Consider the following 25,758-nt stretch of genomic DNA (forward strand, 5'->3'; position numbering starts at 1 on the left):
CCTCCCTGTACATGGATGACGTCGCCGTCTTCTGTTCGGATCCGCTGTCCGTGCGCAGACTGATGAGCATCTACGACCAGTTCGAACTAGCCTCGGGAGCCAAAGTTAACCACGGCAAGAGCAAGGCCATGTTCTTTGGGAACTGGGCTGACCGATCCTTTGTCCCCTTCACCGTCAGGTCAGATTACCTTAAGGTGCTGGGGTTATGGTTCGGAAGGGCCGGGGCATGCACCAAAACCTGGGAGGAGCGAGTAGCCAAGGTACGACAAAAGTTGGGCATGTGGGGGCAGCGATCTCTCTCCATTGTGGGTAAGAACCTGGTCATCAGGTGCGAGGCGCTCACGTTGTTGCTCTACGTGGCGTAGGTCTGGCCCATACCCCACTCCTGCGCTGTGGCAGTCACCCGAGCCATTTTCCGCTTCATTTGGGGATCTAAAATGGACCGGGTCCGGAGGGACACGATGTTCAAATCTCTGGACAAGGACGGGAAAAATGTCTCCAACGAGGCCCTCATCCTGATGACCACCTTCGTGTGCGGCTGCATCAAGCTGTGTGTAGACCTCCAGTACGCAAACTCCAAGTGTCACTACGTGCTGAGGTTCTATCTGTCCCCGGTGTTGCGAAGGATGGGCCTGGTCACATTTTTTTTTAGAGATACAGCACTGAAACAGGCCCTTCGGCCCACCGAGTCTGTGCCGACCATCAACCACCCATTTATACTAATCCTACATTAAACCCATATTCCTACCACATCCCCACCTGTCCCTATATTTCCCTACCACATTGCTGCGGAACGCTCCACGCAGTTGGACTGTGCCATACCACCTATCCTTCGTGGAGCAGTTTCTGCGTGAAAACACTTTTGACCACCGATCCATCAGGCAGTGGTCTGCACGGGATGTCCTCAAGGCCCTACGGGAAAAGGAGACAGTGGATCCTGTTGGATGGTTCCCCGAGCAGACCGCCAAAGTCATTTGGCGGAATGTCTCATCACCAGAACTTTCAAACAAGCACCAAGATGTAGCTTGGCTGGTGGTGAGAAGAGCCCTCCCCGTCAGATCCTTCCTGCACGCCCGAAGTCTCGCCCCCTCCACGCAATGCCCCCGCGGTGGCTGTGGTGGGGAAGAGATGGTTGCCCACCTCCTCCTGGAATGTGTCTTTGCAAAGTAGGTGTGGAAAGAGATGCAGTGGTTTTTGTTGCGGTTCATCCCAAGCAGCTCTGTAACACAGGAGTCTGTGCTCTACGGGCTGTTCCCAGGGACGCACACCGAGACAAACATCAACTGCTGCTGGAGGACTAACAATTCGGTGAAAGACGCCCTTTGGGCTGCCCGAAACTTGCTGGTCTTCCAGTGCAAAGAGTTGTCCACGCCCGAATGTTGCAGACTGGCACATTCCAAGGTCCAGGACTACATGCTGAGGGACGCATTAAAGCTTGGGGCAGCCGCAGCAAAGGCTCAATGGGGAAAGACCACAGTGTAAGGTCCCCCCACCAAGCTGAACTGAGGGGCGAGGACTCCTGGGTAGGTATTTTCCTTAAAGGTGCGGAGCTCCGTGGACTCGGCCTCATTTCCCGGCGGAGCAGCAGGAGAAGGTAGCGACTCTTCGGTGGGTGAGTGAAGGCATCAGGAGCTGTGTTTTAAAAGTAAGTACTTACTGTTTTACTTACTGTTTTCCTTGTCTTTGAGTTTCTTTTGGCGCCGGAGGAACCGGAAGCTGGTCGGCAGCGAGGACTCCTGGGTAGGTATTTTCCTTAAAGGTGCGGAGCTCCGTGGACTCGGCCTCATTTCCCGGCGGAGCAGCAGGAGAAGGTAGCGACTCTTCGGTGGGTGAGTGAAGGCATCAGGAGCTGTGTTTTAAAAGTAAGTACTTACTGTTTTACTTACTGTTTTCCTTGTCTTTGAGTTTCTTTTGGCGCCGGAGGAACCGGAAGCTGGTCGGCAGCGAGGACTCCTGGGTAGGTATTTTCCTTAAAGGTGCGGAGCTGAGTAAACCCGAGCCACTACACATGTAGTGTCTCCCACCCATCCTCCTCCTCTAACCTAATAATAAGACCCTTTTTACCCTCCTCCTCTAACCAAAAAGGACTGAGCAGGTAAGCTATTTACTGTTTTTGTTAATATCTATAGTTGTACTTAACTAAGGGGTAATTGAATAAAAGAAATGGCAGCCAGTGTAGTGTATTGCTCCTCCTGCAGAATGTTCGAGGTGAGGGAAACCTCCGGTGGCCCTGCCGACTTCACCTGCTGGAAGTGCATCCGTCTCCAGCTCCTATCAGACCGTGTTAGGGAATTGGAGCTGGAGCTGGATGAACTGAGGATCATTCGGGAAGCTGAGGGGTTGATAGATAGAAGCTACACGGAGGTCGTTACTCCACAAATCAAAGACAGCTGGGTAACAGTTAGAGGTGGGAAGAGGTCAGTGCAGGGATCTCCTGTGGTCGTTCCCCTCAACAAGTATACAGTTTTAGATACTGTTGGGGGGGACGGCCTATCGGGGGCAGGCTGCAGTGACCGGGCCTCTGGCACGGGGTCCTGCACTGTGGCTCAGAAGGGAAGGAGGGAGAATGGGAGAGCACTAGTCATCGGGGACTCGATGGTGAGGAGTACGGACAGGCGGTTCTGTGGGCGCAGGCGAGACGCACGGATGGTTTGTTGCCTCCCTGGTGCCAGGGTCCGTGATGTTTGTGATCGCGTCTTCAGGATCCTTAAAGGGGAGGGGGAGCAGCCAGAGGTCGTGGTGCACATTGGCACCAACGACGTAGGAAGGAAGGGTGGCACAGATGTTAGAAGTGAGTTTAGGGAGTTAGGCTGGAAGCTGAAAGCTCGGACGGACAGAGTTGTTATCTCTGGTTTGTTGCCGGCGCCACGTGATAGTGAGGCTAGGAATAGGGAGAGAGCACAGCTGAACACGTGGCTGCAGGAATGGTGTAGGAGGGAGGGCTTCCAGTTCTTGGATAATTGGACTGCCTTCTGGGGAAGATGGGACCTGTTCAAACAGGACGGGCTGCATCTGAACCAGAGGGGCACCAATATCCTGGGAGGGAGGTTTGCTAGTACTGTTCGGGAGGGTTTAAACTAGTTTGGGAGGGGGATGGGAACCGGACTTGTAATCCAGGGACCAGTGGGTCCACTCAGAAAGACAAAGAGTGTAGTGAGGTATTGGGGAAGGTAGCACTGTCACAGAGGACAGATGGGCACGGAGAAGGGTTAAAGTGCGTATACTTCAACGCAAGAAGCATCAGGAATAAGGTGAGTGAATTGAAGGCGTGGATGGGCACTTGGGACTACGATGTTGTGGCCATCACTGAAACGTGGATAGGTGAGGGGGAGGAATGGTTTTTGGAGGTACCTGGTTATAGATGTTTTCATAAGATTAGGAATGGTGGTAAAAGAGGTGGGGGGGTGGCATTGTTAGTTAGAAATAGTGTAACAACTGCTGAAAGAATTTTCGAGGAGGATCTGCCGACTGAGGCACTGTGGGTTGAGGTCAGGAACAGGAAAGGAGCAGTCACCTTGATGGGAGTTTTCTATAGGCCCCCCAATAGCAGCAGGGAGGTGGAAGAGCAGATTGGGAAACAGATTTTGGAAAGGAGCAGAAGTCACAGGGTAGTAATTATGGGGGATTTCAACTTCCCAAATATTGATTGGCAACTCTTTAGATCGAATAGTTTGGATGGGGTAGTGTTTGTGCAGTATGTCCAGGAAGCTTTTCTGACTCAGTATGTAGACTGCCCGACCAGAGGGGAGGCAATATTGGATTTGGTACTAGGTAATGAACCAGGGCAAGTGATAGAGCTGTTGGTGGGCGAGCACTTTGGAGATAGTGATCACAATTCTGTAGCATTCACTGTGGTAATGGAGAGGGATAGGTATGTGCAACAGGGCAAGGTTTACAATTGGGGGAAGGGTAGATATGATGCTGTCAGGCAGGAACTGAGGAGCATAAGTTGGGAGCATATGCTGGCAGGGAAGGGCACGGTCGAAATGTGGAACTTTTTCAAGGAGCAGATAGTAGGGGCCATTGATAAGCATGTCCCTGTCAGACAGGGAAGGGATGGTCATGTGAGGGAACCGTGGTTGACAAGAGAGGTTGAGAGTCTTGTTAGGAAGAAGAAGGATGCGTATATAAAGTTGAGGAAAAAGGGCACAGGCATAGCTCTGGAGGGATACAAGATGGCCAGGAAGGATCTGAGGAAAGGGATTAGGAGAGCTAAGAGAGGGCATGAAAAATGCTTGGCGGGTAGGATAAAAGAAAACCCCAAGGCCTTTTACGCGTATGTCAGAAATATGAGGATGACTAGGGGGACCATAGGTCCGGTCAAGGACAATAGCGGGAGACTGTGTGTTGAGCCGGAAGAGATAAGTGAGGTTTTGAATGAGTACTTCTCTTCGGTATTTACGAATGAGAAGGGGTGTATTACTGAAGAGGACGGTGTGAAACAGACTGGTAAGCTCGAGGAAGTGCTCGTTAGGAGGGAAGATGTGTTGGGGTTTTTGAATAACTTGAAGATAGACAAGTCTCCCGGGCCTGACGGGGTATATCCAAGGATGTTATGGGAAGCAAGGGATGAAATTGCAGAGCCGCTGGCAATGATCTTTTCATCTTCTCTGCTGACGGGGGTGGTACCAGGTGATTGGAGGGTGGCAAATGTTGTGCCCCTGTTCAAGAAAGGGAATAGGAACAACCCTGGGAATTACAGGCCAGTTAGTCTTACTTCGGTGGTAGGCAAGTTGATGGAAAAGGTGCTGAGGGATAGGATTTCTGAGCATCTGGAAAGACACTGCTTGATTCGGGACAGTCAGCACGGTTTTGTGAGGGGTAGGTCTTGCCTCACAAGCCTGATTGAATTCTTTGAGCAGGTGACCAAGCAAGTGGATGAGGGTAAACCAGTGGATGTGGTGTACATGGATTTTAGTAAGGCATTTGATAAGGTCCCCCATGGTAGACTTATGGAGAAAGTCAGGAGGCATGGGATAGTGGGGAATGTGGCCAGTTGGATTAAGAATTGGCTAACTGATAGAAGGCAGAGAGTGGTCTTAGATGGTAAATACTCAGCCTGGAGCCCAGTTACCAGTGGCGTGCCGCAGGGATCAGTTCTGGGTCCTCTCCTGTTTGTGATTTTTATTAACGACTTGGATGAGGAAGTCGAAGGGTGGGTCAGTAAATTTGCAGATGATACAAAGGTTGGTGGAGTTGTGGATACCGAGGAGGGCTATTGTCGTCTGCAAAGGGACTTGGATAGGTTGCAGTGCTGGGCTGAAAAGTGGCAGATGGAGTTTAACCCTGAAAAGTGTGAGGTCGTCCATTTTGGAAGGACAAACATGAATGCAAAATACTGGGTTAACGGTAGGGTTCTTGGGCATGTGGAGGAGCAGAGAGACCTTGGGGTCTATGTGCATAGATCATTGAAAGTTGCAACTCAAGTGGATAGGGCTGTGAAGAAGGCATATGGGGTGTTAGCGTTCATTAGCAGAGGGATTGAATTTAAGAGCCGTGAGGTGATGATGCAGCTGTACAGGACCTTGGTAAGGCCTCATTTGGAGTACTGTGTGCAGTTCTGGTCGCCTCATTTTAGGAAGGATGTGGAAGCCTTGGAGAGGGTGCAGAGGAGATTTACCAGGATGTTGCCTGGAATGGAGAATAAGTCTTACGAGGAAAGGCTGAACATTCTAGGCCTCTTCTCATTAGAAAGGAGAAGGATGAGGGGTGACATGATAGAGGTTTATAAGATGATCAGGGGAATAGATAGGGTAGACAGTCAGAAACTTTTTCCCCGGGTGGAGCAAAGCGTTACAAGGGGTCATAAATTTAAGGTGAAGGGTGGGAGATATAAGGGGGATGTCAGGGGAAGGTTCTTTACCCAGAGAGTGGTCGAGGCATGGAATGCCTTGCCCGGGGAAGTTGTTGAGTCAGAAACTTTAGGGACTTTCAAAAGGCTTTTGGATAGGTATATGGATAAAGGAGAATGATGGGGTATAGATTAAATTGTCCTTGACAGAGGACAAAGGATCGGCACAACATTGTGGGCCGAAGGGCCTGTTCTGTGCTGTATGTTCTATGTTCTATGTTCTATGTTCTATGGGAAACCTCTCGAACTGTATCGGAAAAATTTTCATTTGCTGTAAAATGTAAAAATGTTAATGGCATGACAAATGAAATGGAAGGGTTGTGAAGCAACTCATGATTGTATTGAAGGAAATTGATCACCTTTGCACTGTTTGTATTTTTTGACTTGATGTTGTTTTAAACTGTTTGGGAATGTATTTTTTTAACAGATTTTTATGCATAAAGTATATTTTGGAATTTTTTTTTTTGCAGTAATCTGGGGTAAATGAATGTACTTGTACTGCATAGAAAAACTTTGAATAATGCAACAACTGAAGAAGGGGCTAACGTGGCAGTAATAATAGAGCCAAATAAAACTTTACATATTGCCTTCACAAGAGAATTAGATAGCATTGTTGAGTGGGAAAATTACCAGCTACTTACTGTTGATAATATAGTTTCTAGGGCAGTGGGACAACTGTCAGAATCTCCAAAAACTTGTAGTTTACTAGTGAAGAAAGTAAAGTTGACTCATTTCACTGTTGCTTGTTTTTAAGCGTTTTCTCTACACAACATTACAGTGGAGAGGAAAGAAGAAAGAATTTGCATTTGGTTACGACCAACCACTCCAGTCAAAGCCCCCAATCAAAATATACGATTCTGATTGTGGTGGGAGAAACGGACTGATAATTCATTCCCGTCACTCCACAGATCGCCTAACATATCATTTAAAACTTTCCAAATTGTACCATCTATTAACCACTGAATGAGGCTAAGCAAACCAGGTGTCTTTAAATCAACAAATTAACTCTTTAATTAGAAGAACTAAATTCTTAAACTATGAAGATATAAACAACATTTAAAATAGAAAAAATAAGAGTCCTTGCAAATTTACAGTCCAATGTTGTTTGACGTCCTCACAGTCACCCGATGCGGGAAAAAAGGTTCTTCTACAGTAGAACAGTCCATAGTCTAATTTCAGCAGTAGGTGATGCTTTCCTTCTCCAGCGAATTTCAACAATTAACGACTTGCAAACACTTTCAATATAATCAAGCTGACTTTAGAATTTTTGAGAAATTGTCACAGACTAACTTCCCTTTCTTCAATTTAAATGACCAGAGATCTCTGTTTTGGCTTGACATTTTTTTTTAGAATTTTGAGAGATAACAATTGAACAGAATAAATTTATCTTCCTTCAGTTTAAATGGTTGAGAGCTCTTTTTCCAGGTGCTGTCATCACAGCTGTCTGTGCCCTCGGTCTGTGTTCTGTTAGAACAAACTGTCTTCAACTAAAAAGCCAGTTCAAAATTGAATTGTAACAAATGTATCACTTGAGACTCACTTCCAGTGGCTGTAGCTATTGTAATGAGAATGCACCCTATGAATCGCAGTCTCCAAATGGTTGTATCCAATGGCAACCTGAAATGCACCTTTCTATAACTTCTGAGGCTTGCTGGTTCTTAAAGCAATACTGATCCTTTGCAAATCTTAAAGGCAAAAGGCATATTCCTGGAAAAAAATAACTACACGACCATGACAATTTATAAAGTATCGTGTCATATTTCTTAAGAAAATTTCAAAGTCCTTCATTTAGTGCAGTATTTGTTGTAGGCAAATGCAGCAACATTTTGCAAACTGTAAAATACTACTAATAGCACCGTGCTGAAATAAACGTTTGGTTAATCTATCTTTGGTGACTTTAGTTAAAGGAGCAATGTTTGTCAAGATACTTGAATGACACCCTATTCTTCTTCAAATAGGGCCATGAGATCTCTAACATCAACATGAACCCCATGCCTTGGTTTATGTCTTGTCCAAAGGACAGTGTGAAAAGATTGTGTGCTTGAGTTCTAGAATGGGTCTTGAATCATTAACCTCCTGACTCTGAGGCAAGTATGGCACTGATTGAGGCAAGCAGTATACCTATTTAGGAATAAAAAAGGAAAATGCTGGAAATACTCAGCAATCAAGCAGCATCTGTGGAGACAGAAACAGAGCTAATATTTCAGGTCGATGTCCTTTCATCAGAACCCTATTTAGGATCAGCTTCTGGGGTGGCAGCAGTGTGTGACCATGCCAATTGCTGCACAGTGCTCAACCTCTATTACAAACTGTAAATGTGAAAAGCTTTCAGAGAGATAATTACCACCATGGAGCGTGCTCTACCTAATGAATGCCTCACATTTCTGGGAGGGTGTTTACTGTTCAAAAAAAAAGTTAAAACTTTTTCAGACAATATTATCCAATCCGATTGATGTAGCAGTGCTCAACATGTACATACTCTCATTCATATTTTTCTCAAGACGGAGTACGACACTTTTAAATTACCAGGTTTTGTTGTAGTTACTTCAAATCTACTTCTTGTTAACTCATTTAAATTCACAAAGCAATATGACGAGGCAAGTATCTGATTCACTTCCGGCACAAAATATTTTATTTTGCTTGCGGTCAATTAAAGCAGCTCTTCAGCACAGTTTATTTACATACTGGCAATGTTTTACGCACGAACAGTACAGCTTTAAGGAACTGCCAGAAGCCCCTCACTGGATGTAACAGAATGATGTAATTCGCTCTTCTTGCCAATTTCCTCGTTTTCCATATACTACAAACAACGGTTGGAATTCGTACCGTACGGTAGCATGGAAACATAATCGAAAGGTAATTAATTACATTTTGGCAGATCGTGAAGTAAAAATGGAATTTTCCCTTCTAATCTGACTTTAAGGATATTCTTCATCTTTCTTCAGTTGCTGTTTACCCTAAAACCTTTTAGCACTGTTACTGTTTAAAGCAGATTGTGTTAAACGAAATCAGTGAGCAACTTTGTTAGTGGTGACCTTCCTGACTGTTCCAGTTCCTTGAATTCTGTGTATAATTTGTGCGTATTAACCTCTATGGGTGCTGTAAATGTCACTGCCGTGGTAACAACAATTTTATGGCATAGCTGAATTCTTTTCTTAATCTCATTCATAGATATAGTATACTTGCGAAGTTTCAAACAAATTTGATCCAAAGTATTAGTTCAACGACGAGAGATGAGAAGACTATTTTTTTTGCTCACTCTTTCTGTGAGGGCAGCTGTTGGATATAGATATGGATATGAAGGTAAGTGAGTGAACTTTGTTTCTTTTTCTTGAGGTGTTGAGGGAATCTAAATGTTGAATTTTCATTCAATTCCAATTTCCTCCCTTTTCTTTTCCCGAAACCATTGATTTCTCTGATGTGCTGTTCCATGGGTGTCAGCAGACCGGAGCTACCTCTGTGGGGTACATCTGGGGCTTTGGGTTCCCTCCCTTAATTGAGTTCAGCTAAACTCGGCACAGACTGAGAATCTAATCTACACCCTCCTGTAAAATTTAATCCTAAAATGAGTAGTGTCTTTACACACTAGACTACTGGAAGAAACAAAATAACTGCTTTTTTGTGCAATAAGTTAGTATAACAGGGTCAGTTATTTGGAAGGTTGGTGTCAATGTGAAGTGTATGTGAATCGTAAAGCAGCTTATTTAATATGTAATTGCTGGTTTGCTGAGGAAATGTATATTTTCTGTTTGGTTATTATAATGAGGCTGAATCAATGGAATTGCATCAATGACAAAAGGAAATTGTTGCTTTCACCCACAATTGTCTGACTCTGAACCTGATTGAGGTAGAGAGTGAGGGAACAGGAACTGATTTGAACTCGCGGCAAGAAGCTGGCAGAAGTATATGGCAAAGCAGCGTGGATGTGCGAGGCAAAGGCTCAGTACATTTTAACTGCCGGACCTCCACTTGTATCCCAACGGTCAGCTGCACGGATGTTTCCGACAGAAAGCGGCAGTTGGCCAGCGGGGAAGGACACTCGCTAGTATCGGAAGAAGGCGATGGTAACACGCTAAGTGTGGAGAGCCTGGGCTGGCTTTCTTTGTGAAGCCTGGAGGAGCAGTCCTGTAGGTGGGACTCCTCCTGAGTTGGACTGTTGCATTCCATTTAGAGAAGTGCAGATTTCTGTCACAAATCTTAGCCTTGCTGTCTTGTAACGAGGAATATTTCCTCTCTCTGTCTTGTTTACCAACGACTCAGAATTAATGCTAGAGAAAACCATATGCTCACGAGTAGAATTATTTTAATATGTAAACAGTTAAGGGTGTTAATTGATAAAGTTACTAGCTGTCTGCTTTCTTGTACAGTGCTTTAGGATTTGCTGCTTTTCCATTCAGTTCCAACTTGATGAATTGCCAAAGGGTGATTAGCTAAAAAGTTAGCTGTAAAATATTTTTGATTAAACACAGCTGAGATTTATTGAAGTTATAAAGCTACAATGGTCTAATGAATTAAAATGAGCAACAACTGCTGCCAGAAGGTTCAGGAATATAGGAAAATGAGAAAGGCAAGAGCTTTTGAACTCGAAATGACCAACAGCAATTGATCTTATAACATTTCTGTGGTTTCACTGAGTAAAGGTGATTTGGGAAACTGTAAACCATTTCATCCAGGTTGTTTTCAACAAGTAATCTGATCCTTTCTAATAGGAGGTAAGAGGATTCAACCCATAATTTAATATCTAACCAATAAAATAATTTTCAGGGGAGCAGGGAACAATAATTAACAAATAAAGTTCACAATCACTTAACTGACCACAGGAAGAGTTATAAAAATGCTTAAATATAGTTCAAGATTTTGAATAAATTGTGGCAATGATTCGCTGCATTCATCTGACCTTTCAATCTCGTGTGTTTTCTTTACAGACTTTAATGGGTTGACATAATGTTTTCAAGCTTTGAATTGGACTTGTTTTAAATCGGAACACTTGCTGTCTATTCTTTTTGTAAGCTTTCTAATTTTGTGCAGTTAAGATACCTTATATAAAAGCAAAATACTGCAGATGCTAGAAATCTGAAATAAAAACAAGAAATGCTGGAAATACTCACCAGGTCTGGCAGCATCTGTGGAAAGAGAAGCAGAGTTAATGTTTCGGGTCACCCAAAACATTAACTCCTCTTCTCTCTCCTCGGATGCTGCCAGACCCGCTGAGTATTTCCAGCATTTCTTGTTAAGATACCTTATAACTAGTTACAATTATTTACCTTTTGTGTTGGAAATACTCAGTCATGAGAGCTGCAGATCTATTGTTTGCCAAATAGGCACTCATTTGAATTCAAGGCAATTATGTCACTCAACTCATTGCTAATTGCTTTTCCACTTACTTTCCTCTTATAGCTTCACAAGTATCATTGGGGCATGATGCTTTATCTGCAGAGTATTAATGACAGCAAGTGCTAACCTTTGTTGGGGTCAACTCAATAAGCTCCTTGACCATCTTTGGAGTTAAGGAAGCTACTGGACAATAAGCGGTTCCTATAAGCAGAAAAATTACCCTCCAAAATAGGTATATTTAATTTTCTAAAGTGGAGACTGCAGTCTTGAACACAGTTTTAATAACTTATATTGTGTACAAATACATTATGGAGTGTCAGACCACAAGTTAATGCAACATTGTCATGATGAAAATGACAGATGGTAGCTTTCCTGCCTTTGGAAGCCAAGTGCATTTGCCAATTCTTTTAATGAGGAAAACAGAGCTTCTTTAACTAAATCCTGGTATGCACCTAGCATTTCCTTTTTTCCATTTTGTAACTTCTGATAAATTGCACAAAATTTTGTGTGAAGAACTCTAACCTAGTAAGGATGTTCCTAGATAGGGATAACCACTGTTGGATTGTTAATATATGGAATCAATTTCCTAATGTTCTAAAATTAAATTGACACAGACTACAACAGTAGAAATCAGGAATTCTCTTCCCAAAAGGCTGTGAATGCAGAGATCGATAGATTTTGTATTGGGTAAGTCCATTGAGGAATATGGAGTTACAGATCAGCCATAATCTAATTGAATTGTGGAACAAGCTTAAGGGGCTGAATGGCCTACACTTGTTCCTGTGTTCCTACAGTGCAATTCACCTAGCTGCCTGGCAAAAATAGAGCGTTCAGCTGAAATTGCCCCAGTTTCTTGCTTGCCCTACAGCTGTTGGGAGTTGACTGGTTTGGATGTTCACTAGCTCACCTCAGCAGGAAGCAGGGCCACTCTCCCAAAGTGGGTGGGGTTGTTTTTAACATATGCAGGGTCCTCATTATCCTTCCAGGGCAACCCAGCAGCAAAGAGGTTTGATGCTAGTAGATGCCCAACGATGCAAGTTTAAATTTTTCTTTCTTCTACCCTTGGGGGGCCAGAAGGAGGAGTAGTGTTTCTCTGGGACCCTCAGGAGAATGTAAGCATCTCCTGCCACGATCTTGCTCTCCCTTCACACCACCCCACCCCTGACTATTTGCAGGAGTCCCAATAGCTGATCCTGTCACTTACCCAGTCTTGGCAATTTTCTGCCTACTTCTGGCTTGGAGCAGCTGGGTGGCTAACCAGTGGGATTTAAATGATGCTTGGAGTAAAAATATCCCAGGCATCATTTGTGGAGTAGCGGTGAGATTCTAACTCATACTGCGGCACACCTGTTTTAAACTGGTCTTGAGTTAAAATTGAAGCTGCAGGAATACAAATTGAAAATGGAGCAAAAGCATCACTGTTTTGTTCATGTGTGCATGTGCATCTATGCATGTGTGGTATCTCCATGCTTGGATATTATTTAGTATGCTGAATTTACTTGGTTTTATTGAGTTGCTAAGCTAGTGGTGCTGAATTTCTTCAATCTAAGCACCTGGATTGTACCTCCAAGAACTGGGATCTGAATAAAGGACATGTCTTCCGTATTCAGAACAAACAAAATTGCAATCTTATAATTTGGGTTTTTTTTGAGCTCATCAAAGTGAGGGATGCATTGTCAGGAACTGGTCTTTTCTCCAGTTTGGCAATTAATTTCAACATTGTCATGGATAGATATAGGCCAAAGCTCCTACACCGCAGCAATATATCTTAAGCCAATGTTCTGGAGCAGAGGAGTGAGAATTTGGCAATAAAAGTGCTGAGACACACAAAATAATGTAAGCTATTTGACAAAAACTGTGAATGAAGAAGTAGGTGACACATGTTTAAAATGAATAAGCCTCACCTATTGGGTGAATTTCTAGGCACATAATTCTGATTGGTGAGCTTCAGTGAAACTCTCACCAGCTAAATGTTGAGGGTTCCTTGGAGGCCCTGAGTAGGGGCCCACACTTTGCCCCAGACCGTGCCTTTTAAATGTCACACCACATGCGCTCTTAGGAACACTGTCTCGGGGAAGTGGTGACGTAGTGGTAAAGTCACTAGACTAATAACCCAGAGCCCCAGGCTAATGTTCTGGGGACCTGGGTTTGAATCCCACCATGGCAGATGGTGGAATTTGAATTCAATTAATAAATCTGGAATTTAAAAAAAAGCTATTCTGGTGGTGATCATGAAGCCGTTGTCGATTTGTTGCAAAAACCCAGCTGGCTCACTAATCTCCATTAGGGAAGGAAATCTGCTGTCCTTACCTGATCTGGCCTACATGTTACTCCAGACCCACAGCAATGTGGTTGACTCTTAAATGCCCTATGAAATGGCCTAGCAAGCCACTCAGTTGTATCAAACCTCTACAAAGGCTAAGAAAAAAATCAAGCCGGTCGGACCATTCGGCATCACCCTAGGCACCAGAAACAACAATGGCAAACTCAGCCCTGTCGACCCCGCAAAGCCCTCACTAACATCTGGGGGCTTGTACCAAAATTGGGAGAGCTGTCCCACAGACTAGTCAAGCATCAGCCTGACATAGTCATATGCACTGCATCATACCTTGCAGACAATGTCCCAGACATCACCATCCCTGGGTATGTCCTGTCTCACTGGCAGGGTGTAGGTACACACTGTAAAAACCTTGAAAATATTGCACCTTGTTGAATGAGGTGTAACTGGATACTAAGATCATCATGATGGCTGAACAGCCTCACTGGTCCTGAAAAACTAATTTTATATTTGTCGAATGTCACATCCTTCCATTATGAATCACTTTTTTTGGGAACGTTTGTATATAATTCAGCTCCTACCTTAATTGCATATGTATGTCCCAATCATTTATTTCATTTCCATAAAATTTTAAGTAAAGGTGAAAAATTCAGTGCATTTTAGTTTTCTGTTGTTGAAGACACAGTGGGCGACACAGTGGCGCAGTGGTTAGCACTGCAGCCTCACAGCTCCAGGGACCCGGGTTCGATTCCGGGTACTGCCTGTGTGGAGTTTGCAAGTTCTCCCTGTGTCTGCGTGGGTTTTCTCCGGGTGCTCCGGTTTCCTCCCACAAGCCAAAAGACTTGCAGGTTGATAGGTAAATTGGCCATTATAAATTGTCACTAGTATAGGTAGGTGGTAGGGAAATATAGGGATAGGTGGGGGTGTTTGGTAGGAATATGGGATTAGTGTAGGATTAGTATAAGTGGGTGGTTGATGTTCGGCACAGACTCGGTGGGCCGAAGGGCCTGTTTCAGTGCTGTATCTCTAATCTATCTCTAATCTAAAAAAAAAGATACTTCACTGTGATTGGCTGCTTACTTGGTCACATCACTACTTCTGGACGTTTGGAGATCCTCTTGAATTGGCATTGCTCTCAGCGCGGGAAGGGAAAATCAACACCACAGACATTGTTAGATCTTTGGCAGCTTTTTTCAAGGTCAGTAGTGAGCACTGTCACTTCACCGTTGACTCTGAAATCAGGACAGTGAATAATAGTGCTGGCGTATGTGCTGCAGACATCCATTTTTCTATTAGTGCTAATGTAAAAGAAAATCATTTACCTTACACAAGAATTGGCAATGTGGAAATAGCAGGGATGCTAGCTGCAACAGCATATAGCCATGTTTCACATGTATCCAAGCAGGACCAAAAATTCCCAACTGTTGCTTCAGTTTGTCAGATATCCATTTTTCTTGTCAATCTCAAGCTCTATTCTTGCTAGTATAACCTGGGTAGATTCAGAAATGCTTTGACTGGTTATGTGATATCTCTAGATATTTTATAACTAGAATATTTGATTTTTCAGGAGTAGCCACCCTGTTTCATTATGCACCTCAGTGTATTTCTTGGCAAGTTATCTATTTGCTTATTCTGAATGATTTGAGATTTAATGTTTTCATGTGAGGGCTTGTGAAAACAATACCTAACCCTTCTAATGAAGCTAGCACAGTTTGACAGTTAGCTAACATTAGGTATCTACCACAATGACTCAAAACTTCCTTTATCTCAACATGTTTATCAGTGGAGTTGGTTGTGGAATGAAAGGAATACTGTCTTCATTTTAAAAAGAATGACAAATCAATTTCTCTTAGAAGGGGAAAACCCATTTTTGTCAGACTGTCATGTACTAATAGTCGATTTTATGATTTACAACGTTCCATTTGTAATCCGTTAAAGGGTTGCAAAACGTTTTCTCTTTTAAACATGGTATTCCTTTATCACAGACTATTGCATCTGTAATCCAAAGTAGCCAAACAGAATATTAATCACTAATTTTGTTTTGCTATATTGTGTACTCATGGTTATAGTCTTAATTGAAAACGCTTCTTAACTGAAATTGCGTAATGGAATTGATCGTTTATGTAATCATTTTGCAGTTAATTTCCTGACCGTTGTAAATTTTAGGCTGGAAGTTTCTGAAAATATAACAGCATGTGAATGATGCATGTTATTATTAATATGAAAATCAGCCAGCAAGGTCAGAGGATCAAGAGTTGTGAATCTCCAGAACTCGCAGGACGATTAACGCTGCTTAACTGTTTGCTTTGTACTTAGCATTGCTGTTATTTTTAAAAGCTTGCTGGATTTGCACATTAATTGTCCATTAAAATCACCACAGAAAGTTAAGTCTGGTAATTAATAGCATAAGTATCTTTTTAACAACACTTTTTAATGTAGTGCTCATCAACGTTTGGCTCAGGAATTGAACAATTTAAACTGTGGAGTCTCATTCCTTCAGATAATGAATTATTGCAGATTTTAGAAGTTAAAGTGTAAAAACAAATCTCCCTTCCTGTCTCATTTTCTTGATCTGTATTTTTTAATCCAATCTTTCTTTGCCTCTTTTGTTTGTCTTTCTGAATTGACTCTAATTCACTTAGTTTCAGTTGTTCCACTGTTTCTTTCTCAACCCATCATTCATAAGTTAAGGAGCTAGATTGTTGATGCCCCATGTTCACTAAAGTACCAGATGTGCTCTCATGATGCCATTATCGGCTTGCACTTGGAGCAAGTCGAGTGAAAAGAATTTTTGAGCTGGAGGATGCAGAGAAAACTCCAACTAAACAGATGCCTCTCAGCAGCAACATCAGGCCCATTGTCAGGGTTACAGACAAAGGTACAGACCAATTCTCCTAGACAAGTTGCATTGGGCAAGTCTAATTGGTACTAACCTGTAGTTTAATTTTAATCAGAAGCTTTGCTGTCGCTCCATAAGAGACTTCACCACAAAATAAAGAGAGATTCTTACAGCATCATCTGCAACAGTATTCTTTGTGTCATTGCTGTCAGCTCAGCAGGAAATAAGAGTACAAAGGGGAGGTGGTGACGTAATGGTATTGTCACTGGACTAGTAATCCAGAGCCCAGGCTAATACTCGCCACATGGGTTCGAATCCCACCACGGCAGATGGTGAAATTTGAATTCAATTAATAAATCTGGAATTAAAAGCTAGTCTAACGGTGACCACAAAACCATTGCCGGTTGTTGTAAAACCCCACTGGTTCACTAATGTCTTTTAGGGAAGGATGTCCTTTAGGGAAGGAAATCTGCCATCCTTACCTGGTCTGGCCTACATGTAACTCTCAAAATGCCCTCTGAAATGGCAGAGCCAGCCATTCAGTTCAAGGGCAATTAGGGATGGGCAATAAATGCTGGTCTAGCCAGTGATGCCCATATCCCACAAATGAATAAAAAAAAGGCAGATATTCTGGCTGATGATTATTCACAAGCCCTTTTGCCATGAGAAACCCTTCCCTAGTCACCTCCAAAAACCTGAAAGGGATAGAAGGTGGGAGGGCGATAGGAGGATAAGCAGCCATGAGTGAGAAGGGAGAGCTGGAAACACAGGGGGTCCTCCTCAGGCCTAAACTGGTACTGAGAACAGGAGTGATGCCCAAAAGCCTGTATATTTCCATTGCATCAAGGCAGGTTACCTTCGAGCTGACTGCTGGAAGTTATGGGGAAAACCTATGGGTTTAGTCAGGGTACACATGACCAGTGCAGGAAAAGGGGCCCTGATGGAAAGCACAGCAGACTAGACTGTGGCAGTAAAACCCAATAAACCTACTGCTGAGAGTGCAGGAAAACTTAAAATCCCTGAGAGTTACTAGGATTTTGTTTCCAGAGGAAAAGTGACTCCATACCCCTTGACTGAGGCAAGTATGCCTGTAGTCATACTTGGGGATACAGGGGCCACCCAATCCCTTCTGTTGGGAAAAGGTATGAGCTTTCCCCCCAGAAAGCGCATTGAATGCGAAAGTATTAGTAAAAGGTACCAGGGGGAAGGTATTTACCCATACCTTATATCGGGTACACCTGGAGTGCGACCTGATTTCAGGACCAGTAACCGTGGGGGTTGTCCTGAGTTTACCTGTGGACGGTGTTGACCTGTTCCTTCCTAATGACCTGACGGAGGTAAAGGTCTTAGTGGTCTTAGGAGGACTGAACGAGGTCCGGGAGACAGAGCAGTTACATGAAAAGGTCCCTGGCATTTTCCCTGACTGTATGGTGACCCGGTCCATGGCCAACCAAGCTCCGTCAGAGGAGGCTGAACTGGCACTGCAGACTGATGACCCAGCTGTCTGGTTATCCGAAGTCAGTATATGCTGGAGCACAAACTGAGCACAGTTGGACTTCCCCAGTTGTGCTGGTACCCAAACCTGATGGTTCAACAAGGTTCTGCATTGATTACAGAAATTTAATGCAGTGACCAGAGCTGATTCCTACCCAATTCCCTGCCTGGAAGTCTGTAAAGATAGTAGGAAATGCCACCTACATAACCAAAATTGAGTTGTTAAAAGAGTACTGGCAGGTTCCCTTAACTACCTGAGCTAAAGAGATCTTGGCTTTTGTCACTCCAGATGGTTTATTCCAATGCCAGGTGATGCCCTTTGGATTAAGAAATGCCCCAGCCACCTTCCAAAGGCTGAGGAACCAGGTAGTGGCTGGCGTGCCCAACTGTGTAGCATAACTGGATGACCTGTTAATGTACAGCGATACCTGGGGGGACCACCTAGACCAGTTAGAAGCCATTTTCCGAAGGTTACAGTCGGCCGACCTCATGGTAAATCTTGCTAAGAGCAAGTTTGCTAAAGCTCAAATAACCTATCTAGGGCATATCATGGGTTAAGGGAGAGTGCTGCCCAGAGAAGCAAAGGTACAGGCGCAGATAGATTTTTCCTGTCTCCACGAGTGCAAACTCATCCCAAACTTCAGCACTATTGCCGCCCCACTGACCGACTTGTTACAGAAAAAAGCAAAGGTAGTGTGGTGAGGGAGGTGCCAAACAGTATTTGAGATGCTGAAAGCCATCTTAACCAATGAACTGGTGCTGGCAGCTCTAAACTATTTAAAGTGGCAGTGGGTTCTAGAGACCTAGGGGTAGGTGCTGTCCTGCTCCAAGATGATGAGTTAGGCATTGAGAGACCTGTTGGGTATTTCTCCAAAAAATTAAACAGACATCAAAGGAGGCCCTCTACTGTGGAGAAGGAAGCCTTGGGACTGTTGCTGGCTTTCAAACACTTTGAGGTATATGTCCAAAATGGATATAGAGAGACCATTGCTTATACTGACCATAATCCTTTGACCTTTGTGGAGAAATTCAAAACCCAGAATGCAATGGTTTTTTGTTGGAGCCTGCTTCTGCAGCCTTACCACCTAAAGATTATCCACATTGCAGGGAAAAACAATGTCCTAGCTGACACTTATTCTAGAGTCTAGCTCAGCACAGAATCATCCTGGATGATTTAAAAAAAAACTGAACCGGAGCCTGGCTATGACAGTGGGAGACTGATAAGTGTGTGTGTGTATATAGTTTCTTTTTAATTTGCGACCTCATAATGAAATGTTCCCGTCATCACCTTTAATTTCACATGGTATGGAGGTGTCACGCCAACGTGCTTTGTTGAATGATTTTCTTTAATCCACTGACTGGCAACCTGAAGTTATATTTTTTTTAATGAAATTTAAAATTGGACGGATAAAAGATGACTTTGCTAGCTGCTTAAGATGGCAACCGAATTTTCAACACTGTATCCAATATTGCAAGGCCTGTGAGGTAGAGATGAAATGTCTGCTCATTTCAGCAAGAACCAAAATCCAGGAGGTTTAAGCGAACTGCCTGTTCTTTTTAGCAAGAAGGAATACATTGCTAACTACTATGCTTGAATCACTGGGTGACTGTCATGTGACAAACCACCACCGCCATCTGTGGTTTTAAGCTGCAGCAGGTTGAGAAGCATCTGGACTCTGACATGTACAGACCCAAGTGGGGGGGCTCTTGCGCTCGCTCTCTGTCATGCACTCTCTTTCTCCCCCCTTTCCCACCCCACAAAATACCAACTTGCAAGCTTAGAACTCTGCCTGCTGACTAGCTGGAGTGTGCAGAGGTGGTCAATCAGTAACCCCTTTGCAGGAAATCATTCACATCGCTGTCTCCAAGAGACTCACCAAATCTGTCATCTATCGCTTCAAACTATAAGCTTCAGGACAACCGAATTCAGCTGGAAACCATCCGAATCACCAAACTCCACAGACTGCATACCTTATTTCCTATTGACTCTAACTCAATCAATCTACCTTTCCCCACTCTGTAACCTATTTGTGTGTGAGAACCTCTCGTGTGTGTGTTCCTGTGAAAGTTGCCACTTAGTTTAGTATTGTCATTAGTTCGGTTTATGTACAATAAAGTTCACCTCTTCCTTTGTTAAACTCAAGAAAACCTGCCCGATTGGTTCTTATGATCATAGCAAGTAAGTAATCAAACACTTACTGAATTGGCTAGTACATCCACTTTAAAAAAAAAAGAATTAAATCTTTTGTGGTCAAACAAGGCAAGGGAAAAGAGGGAAGCCCTGTGACCCATCCTCACCTGACTGTAACAATGTACAGACATTGGAGACAGAGAACTGAAACAAAAATGATTCCAAGGGGTTGATTTTATTAGGAAAGGTTAGAAAACCTCAGTCTATGGTGTGGAGAGAAAATGGTTATAAGTTGTTAGGGTAAACAGTGAGCATTACTTTAAAGAGTGACAGCTAAGTCGAACCAGAGGGAAATAAAGTTTAAATTACCATCAAATAATTTTGAAAAGGATATGGTCAAGACTAAATGTCTGGAATAATTGGCCAAGCAAGGTTGTAGAGAATAAAACAATAGGGCCTTTGACATGCAGCTTGATTCCAGGACTGTAGAGGTGTAGTATTAAAGTGGTGATATTCAATGTGCCAAATAGCCTTTGCTTCTGCAAGATTTTTCTTGTGTTCTTACACTGTGACATTAGTTGTCAAAGTATTCATTGTATGCTTTTCAGTGACTCTTTTTTTGCTGCTGAAAACTAATCAATTAATAACAAACAATAAATTAATCATGTTTTCCCACTAGTGCTCAGGGCCTCTTCTTACCCCCCTTGCCATCTTGGTTTGGTCTTGGCAAAAGGTGGCAACCCTAAACATTGTCAACCAGAAGAGAAGGAGTTTTGGGGTTAATATGTAGATTAAAAGGTTTGGTGTGATCTTCTGGGGAAATTAGAATGTGAATGACCCAAAATATTCTGTACAAAATATTAAGTAGATTCCAAAACTTTAACAGTGGTTTAGAAATGAGTGCTGATTTATATCTGATAAAAAACACTTTTGTTTTTCAACTTCTCTGGTTGGCTGGGTTCATTTGGTAGCATTCTTGCTTATATACAGAAGGTTGAGAGGTCAAGCTTCGTTCCTATGTTTTGGTGCACAATTTAGTCTTGCATTCCAGTGTAGTATTGAGGGAGTGCTGTTCTTTGAATGAGGCTTTAAAATTGATGACATCTCCCTCTTTAATAAGTGGATGTTAAAAATCCCATGATCCTATTTGAAGAAGAGCAGAGAGTTATTTCAGTGTACTGGCGAATGCCCATCTCCTCAAATAACACCATCTGCCCTGGAGCTTGCTGCAATACTAGTGGTGAGGCTATCGGCACTCATCATTATTAGTGTAAATCAGACAGCAACTTCTGGCATCCATGCTTGATGAGCAAGGGGATGGAAGGTTATCGGGGGTAGGTGAAAATGTGGAGTAATCAGTTCAGCCATGAGCTTATTGAATGATGGAGTATGCTCGAAGGGCTGAGTGGCTGACTCCTGCTCCTAATTCGTATGTACATGCAGTTAATTGTGGAAATCCAGAAGTTGCTGTCAGATATCCTGCTGCTCCGCAAAGTAGATTTGACACTGAAATGACGACTGCAACAATGTGAATTTGGGCTACTTACCCATTAGTTCCACATTAAAGACAGCTGAAAATGTTATGGCTGGTGTATTTAGGTGTAAGTGAGCTTTTAATAGTGTCATAACCTCTCTGGCCCTGAAAAATTAATTTTAGAAGTGTGGAGTCTCATTCATTTAGAAGAAAATTAATGTTGGAGATTAAAAATAAAATACATTTTCTCTCTGATCTCATCTCTTAATACCATCTGTATTTCTCAATCATTAATTTCTTTTCTTGGCATTATTTAAATTGAATTTGTGTCTCCTGCTTGTACTTTCTGGCTTGGAGCCTGCTGATGAGAAATTGGGCTACTTAGCACTCATTTTTCAGCACTGATCGCCCTTAGAGCCCCAAAATGACATCTGGTGTGCGTGCGGACATGTGGGGCGAATTGCACTGGATGTCTTTTGGTGAGGGCATTAGCACAGTAAACGTCTGCTGGGAGTACAGAATGCAGTGCTAATTTGATGCCAGTGGTGCCATTTTGGAGCTCAATGCTCCAGCTAATGCCCTCTCTACCTTGCAAGGCTGAAGCCACGTTCAGCAGGAAGGAAACTATCCCCTCTCCTGTCCGTGTCAATGCTATTTAAAGGGATCATTGATTACTTCGATTAATTGCTAGTTGATCATTTTCTGGCTATTGCTATTGATTCTTTAAATGTTTCATGCTTTGTATATTTGCTTTGAGTTGGAAGAGCCGACTGGGAGTGGTGTGGTTAAGCACTGAAGGATGTTTTACTGATTTCAAGACTTCTGCACAAGCCACTTGGTCCCAGACATGGGTGCAGTAGTAGGCATTTCCCTTGGACTACAGCATGAACAGAAGCACATGGAACAGGACAAGCTGCTGGAAGAGCAAGGAGAAGGGCTCTCAGCAGCAGGCCTTATCTGCCTGGGATCTTGGGGAAGCAATTCTTTATCTTTTCCTGACTGAGGTTCAGTGTTTGAGATATCTGCATTTCAGTAAGGATGTTTTTGCTGAAATATGCACTGGGTGCAGCCACAATTGCAAGCTCAGAACAGGGCAAGGACTGCATTGCCAATGACTGTGTAGGTGATCGTGGCGATGAACTTTTATGCATCTGGCTCTTTCCAGGCTGGAACTGGAGATATTTACAAAATCTCACACTTTAGCATCCACTTTTGGACAAAGGGGCTCCTGAGGTGCTCTATTCAAAGAGAGCTGACTACATTTCATTTCCTGTTGTCGAGTCGAGCAGGCACATAGCTTCACTCATATTGTAGGCTCCACCATGGTGTAGGGTGCCAGTGACTGCGCACACATGACTTTGCGTGTGTCTGGTGAGTCTCCTGGCCCCCTGGATACAAGACATCTCTCCTACTTTCCACCTCCTTCACCAATTCCACCAGTGCATTGTCTGAAAACGTCTGAACCCTCTCTCTCCCACGTTGTCATTCTTCACTGTTTCCCCAGGTCAGATGCAGGTCATGTATGACTGTCAACGCCTCCAGTCACAATGCACCTTCCCTTAAGAGGTGCAAGCTGGCTTTAAGTGGTGCTAACTAGTTCCAATTTTGTACCCCCTGCTGATGCGTGCAGCCAACGAACAATGCGATTAGCACTGGCTGCACGGAGCAGTCATTCAAATCCATTACATTGAACGGGCACAAATAAATTGCAAATTGCGATCACTGTGCCCATTTTTGAGAGGTATCCAATTTAGCCTTCTCCCTGTCTGAGTGAAGAATCAGTATGATTTGGTTCAAGAGCCTTGTTGCCTGCTCTGTTCAGACTCCAAATCCCCAATAGCAGGTGCCGTGCTAGAAAAGAGGCCAAATTAGTGGGAATCTCCGCTGACAAGCCTACGAAAAGACTGAATAGTTGTCAGCGAGTTGAATGGTATGTGCTGTTTCTTTGTGACTGAGAAAAATCTGGGCTGCTAATTTGTCATTCATCTCATTGATATTGATGAGATGTTCCTGTGTGCATATGACTGCTGTGTTTGCTTGCCTAACAAAAGTCAATGCCCACTTCAAAGTAGTTCATTGCATATGAAATGCTTCGAGATTCTCCTAAGAGAAATTTATAGAGCATCTCTTATCTTTCTATCTTTCTTTCCTAGCTTCGTCCCTTCCTTTACATGTACCATGTTTTAGACCAGAGCTGTTCCTTTACATTTTCTGAAGATTTAGTAATTCAGTTATTTCAGACAGTAGACCCTTCTGCAGTTAAGCACCTGAACTGTGAAGACTGAAGTACTTGTTTGCGACAGACTCTGCATCTGCAATGGAAATCGGTGTATTTACTGTTTGTGGAATGAGTCAGGAGTTCCTGTCTCGTCTCCTGTGTAGGGTAGATGCTGATTAATTTCAATTGCATCATTTTAGTTACTCAGAGGAATAGTGCAAATGCAAAGCCAAGTGAGTAAATGCTTACATTTTCTGTGGAAATTTTAATTGTGGAATTAATTAAAACCAGATCCAAACATACATGATACCTCTCAGGATTGCAGTTCCCCACTGAGAACACATTTTTTCTGCAGCTGCATGTTCTTCACAGATACGTTCTGCGTGCTCTGCCAGAAAGATTGACTTTACTGTTTACAAGTACTGTTGATTGGCAGGCTATTTTAGCATGAGAGACATTAAAGATGAGCCACATCCTGTCTTCACACGATGTCTATCCGTGTAGACATTCCAGCAGGGTCCCCTGGTGAACAATCCAGAGTTGAAGTCCTGGCTTTTTCTTTCCTTTCTCCTTAGTTCACCTACTCCTGAGGCTGTTTGTACTGTCCCAACCATTACTCTGGCTAAGATCAACTAACTCAGCACAGTTTAGGGAGTCATTTTGGAATTATCTGATCTATATGACGAAGTACCATATTTGGCATACATTTATTCACTGAGCTACCGGGAACTGCATAGTCAATGTATTTATGAACTTTTATTTCACTAACTTTATGAAGAAACCTTCAAGGTTCCTACATCTGGTGTGAATAGGAATCTGGAAAATCTATGATCAACAAAGCAAATTTGTTGAATAGTTTAGAAGCTGTTACCTTGAGTTTGCTGAATTCATTTAAACAGAAGTGACTATTGTGAACACATTTTAAAGACTATTTCATAACCTTATCAGATTTACTAACTGTTCCTTAGCAATGACTCACCACATTGTTGTATTGATAGATTAATTAGGTGAATCAAACTTTTTTTAAAACGTCAGTGACTTCATTCACTGATTTTTTTTTTGAAGTATATATCTTAACCAGGATTATTGTGTGATATCCTTAGTCACACAGTTAAAAGATGTATAGTTGAAACATCTTAAGTAATTTTTAGGAACTGGTAAAGATTTGTAGTTCTAACAGCCATATTTAGCAACAACTTTTCGTTATCAATGACACCTTTTTACTGTAGCAAAAAGTCTCTAGTCACTTCAAAGGGGGACAAAAAAAGGAGTCGACTCCAAGCCAAGATGGGAATGTTAGAAAAGGTCACTGAAAGTTTGGCCCATGGAGGGTCACCACAGCAGTAATAGCTGCCCTGTGGCAATGGCAAAATGCCATCATGGGGTCCTGGCGCCCACCAGAGCGGGGTCGGCTCCTGTTTTCAACCCGAGTGGCAGGACATCAGCCTCTGCCAACAAATTCAGTCCTTTTAAGTTCAGTGTGTTGTGTAACAGGAAGTCAGTGCAGGCCAGTGAGAATGGGAGCGATGTACAAGTGGGGCTTCATGCAGATAAAATATAGGCCATTGTGTTTTGGACAACTTGGAGTCTATATGGAGTGTGGAAGGTGGGAGAACAGTAAGCAGGAAATAGAAAAAAATCACATTTACAGGTGGGGTTTTGAGTGGTATTTGGGATCAGATTGGAGTAGATAAGCAGTCTTGATGTCAAGTCAAACAGGGCACAAAAGTTTTGCAGTCTGATTTGCCTTGAGCCTAGAGAGGAGAAAAGAGTTAATGGAAAGGGAACGGCATTTACGGTGGGTTGGAAAACTGGTTTTCCTCTTCCTGATGTTTAGTTGGACAAAACTTTGATTCATCCATGACTTAATATGATTTAGACATTCTGCCAGCATATAAATGATTGAGAGGTTGAGTAAAGCAATGGAGTGCCATCAACAAAAACAACAACTTGCATTTATAGAACAGCTTTAGTAAAAAGTCCCAAAGTGCTTCATGAGGAGTGTTATCAAACAAAATTTGATACTGGGTTACAAAAGGAGATATTAGGACAGATGACCAAAAGCCTGCTGAAAGAGGTAGGTTTTAAAAAAAAACTGAAAAGGAGGAGAGAGACTGAAGAGGTGTAGCGGGGGAATAT

At 43.0% G+C, this 25,758-nt stretch overlaps 1 protein-coding gene across 3 annotated transcripts in view; it reads left to right on the forward strand.

Annotated features, from left to right (window-relative positions):
- The first annotated feature begins 8,523 nt into the window (after positions 1-8,523).
- The window catches only part of srpx2 (sushi-repeat containing protein X-linked 2), a 126,250-nt gene continuing 109,015 nt past the window's right edge, over positions 8,524-25,758 (forward strand). For 2 of the 3 annotated variants that reach the window (XM_068047578.1, XM_068047580.1), the window contains exons 1-2: positions 8,525-8,707; positions 9,023-9,154. In XM_068047578.1, the coding sequence (XP_067903679.1) occupies positions 9,085-9,154 (70 nt within the window). In that variant the 5' untranslated portion in view covers positions 8,525-8,707; positions 9,023-9,084. Of the gene's footprint in view, positions 8,708-9,022; positions 9,155-25,758 lie in introns of all 3 variants that reach the window. The other variant, XM_068047579.1, reaches the window with a different exon arrangement.

The sequence above is a fragment of the Heterodontus francisci genome, chromosome 15 (genome assembly GCF_036365525.1).
Source record: "Heterodontus francisci isolate sHetFra1 chromosome 15, sHetFra1.hap1, whole genome shotgun sequence".
NCBI classification, from domain to species: domain Eukaryota; kingdom Metazoa; phylum Chordata; class Chondrichthyes; order Heterodontiformes; family Heterodontidae; genus Heterodontus; species Heterodontus francisci.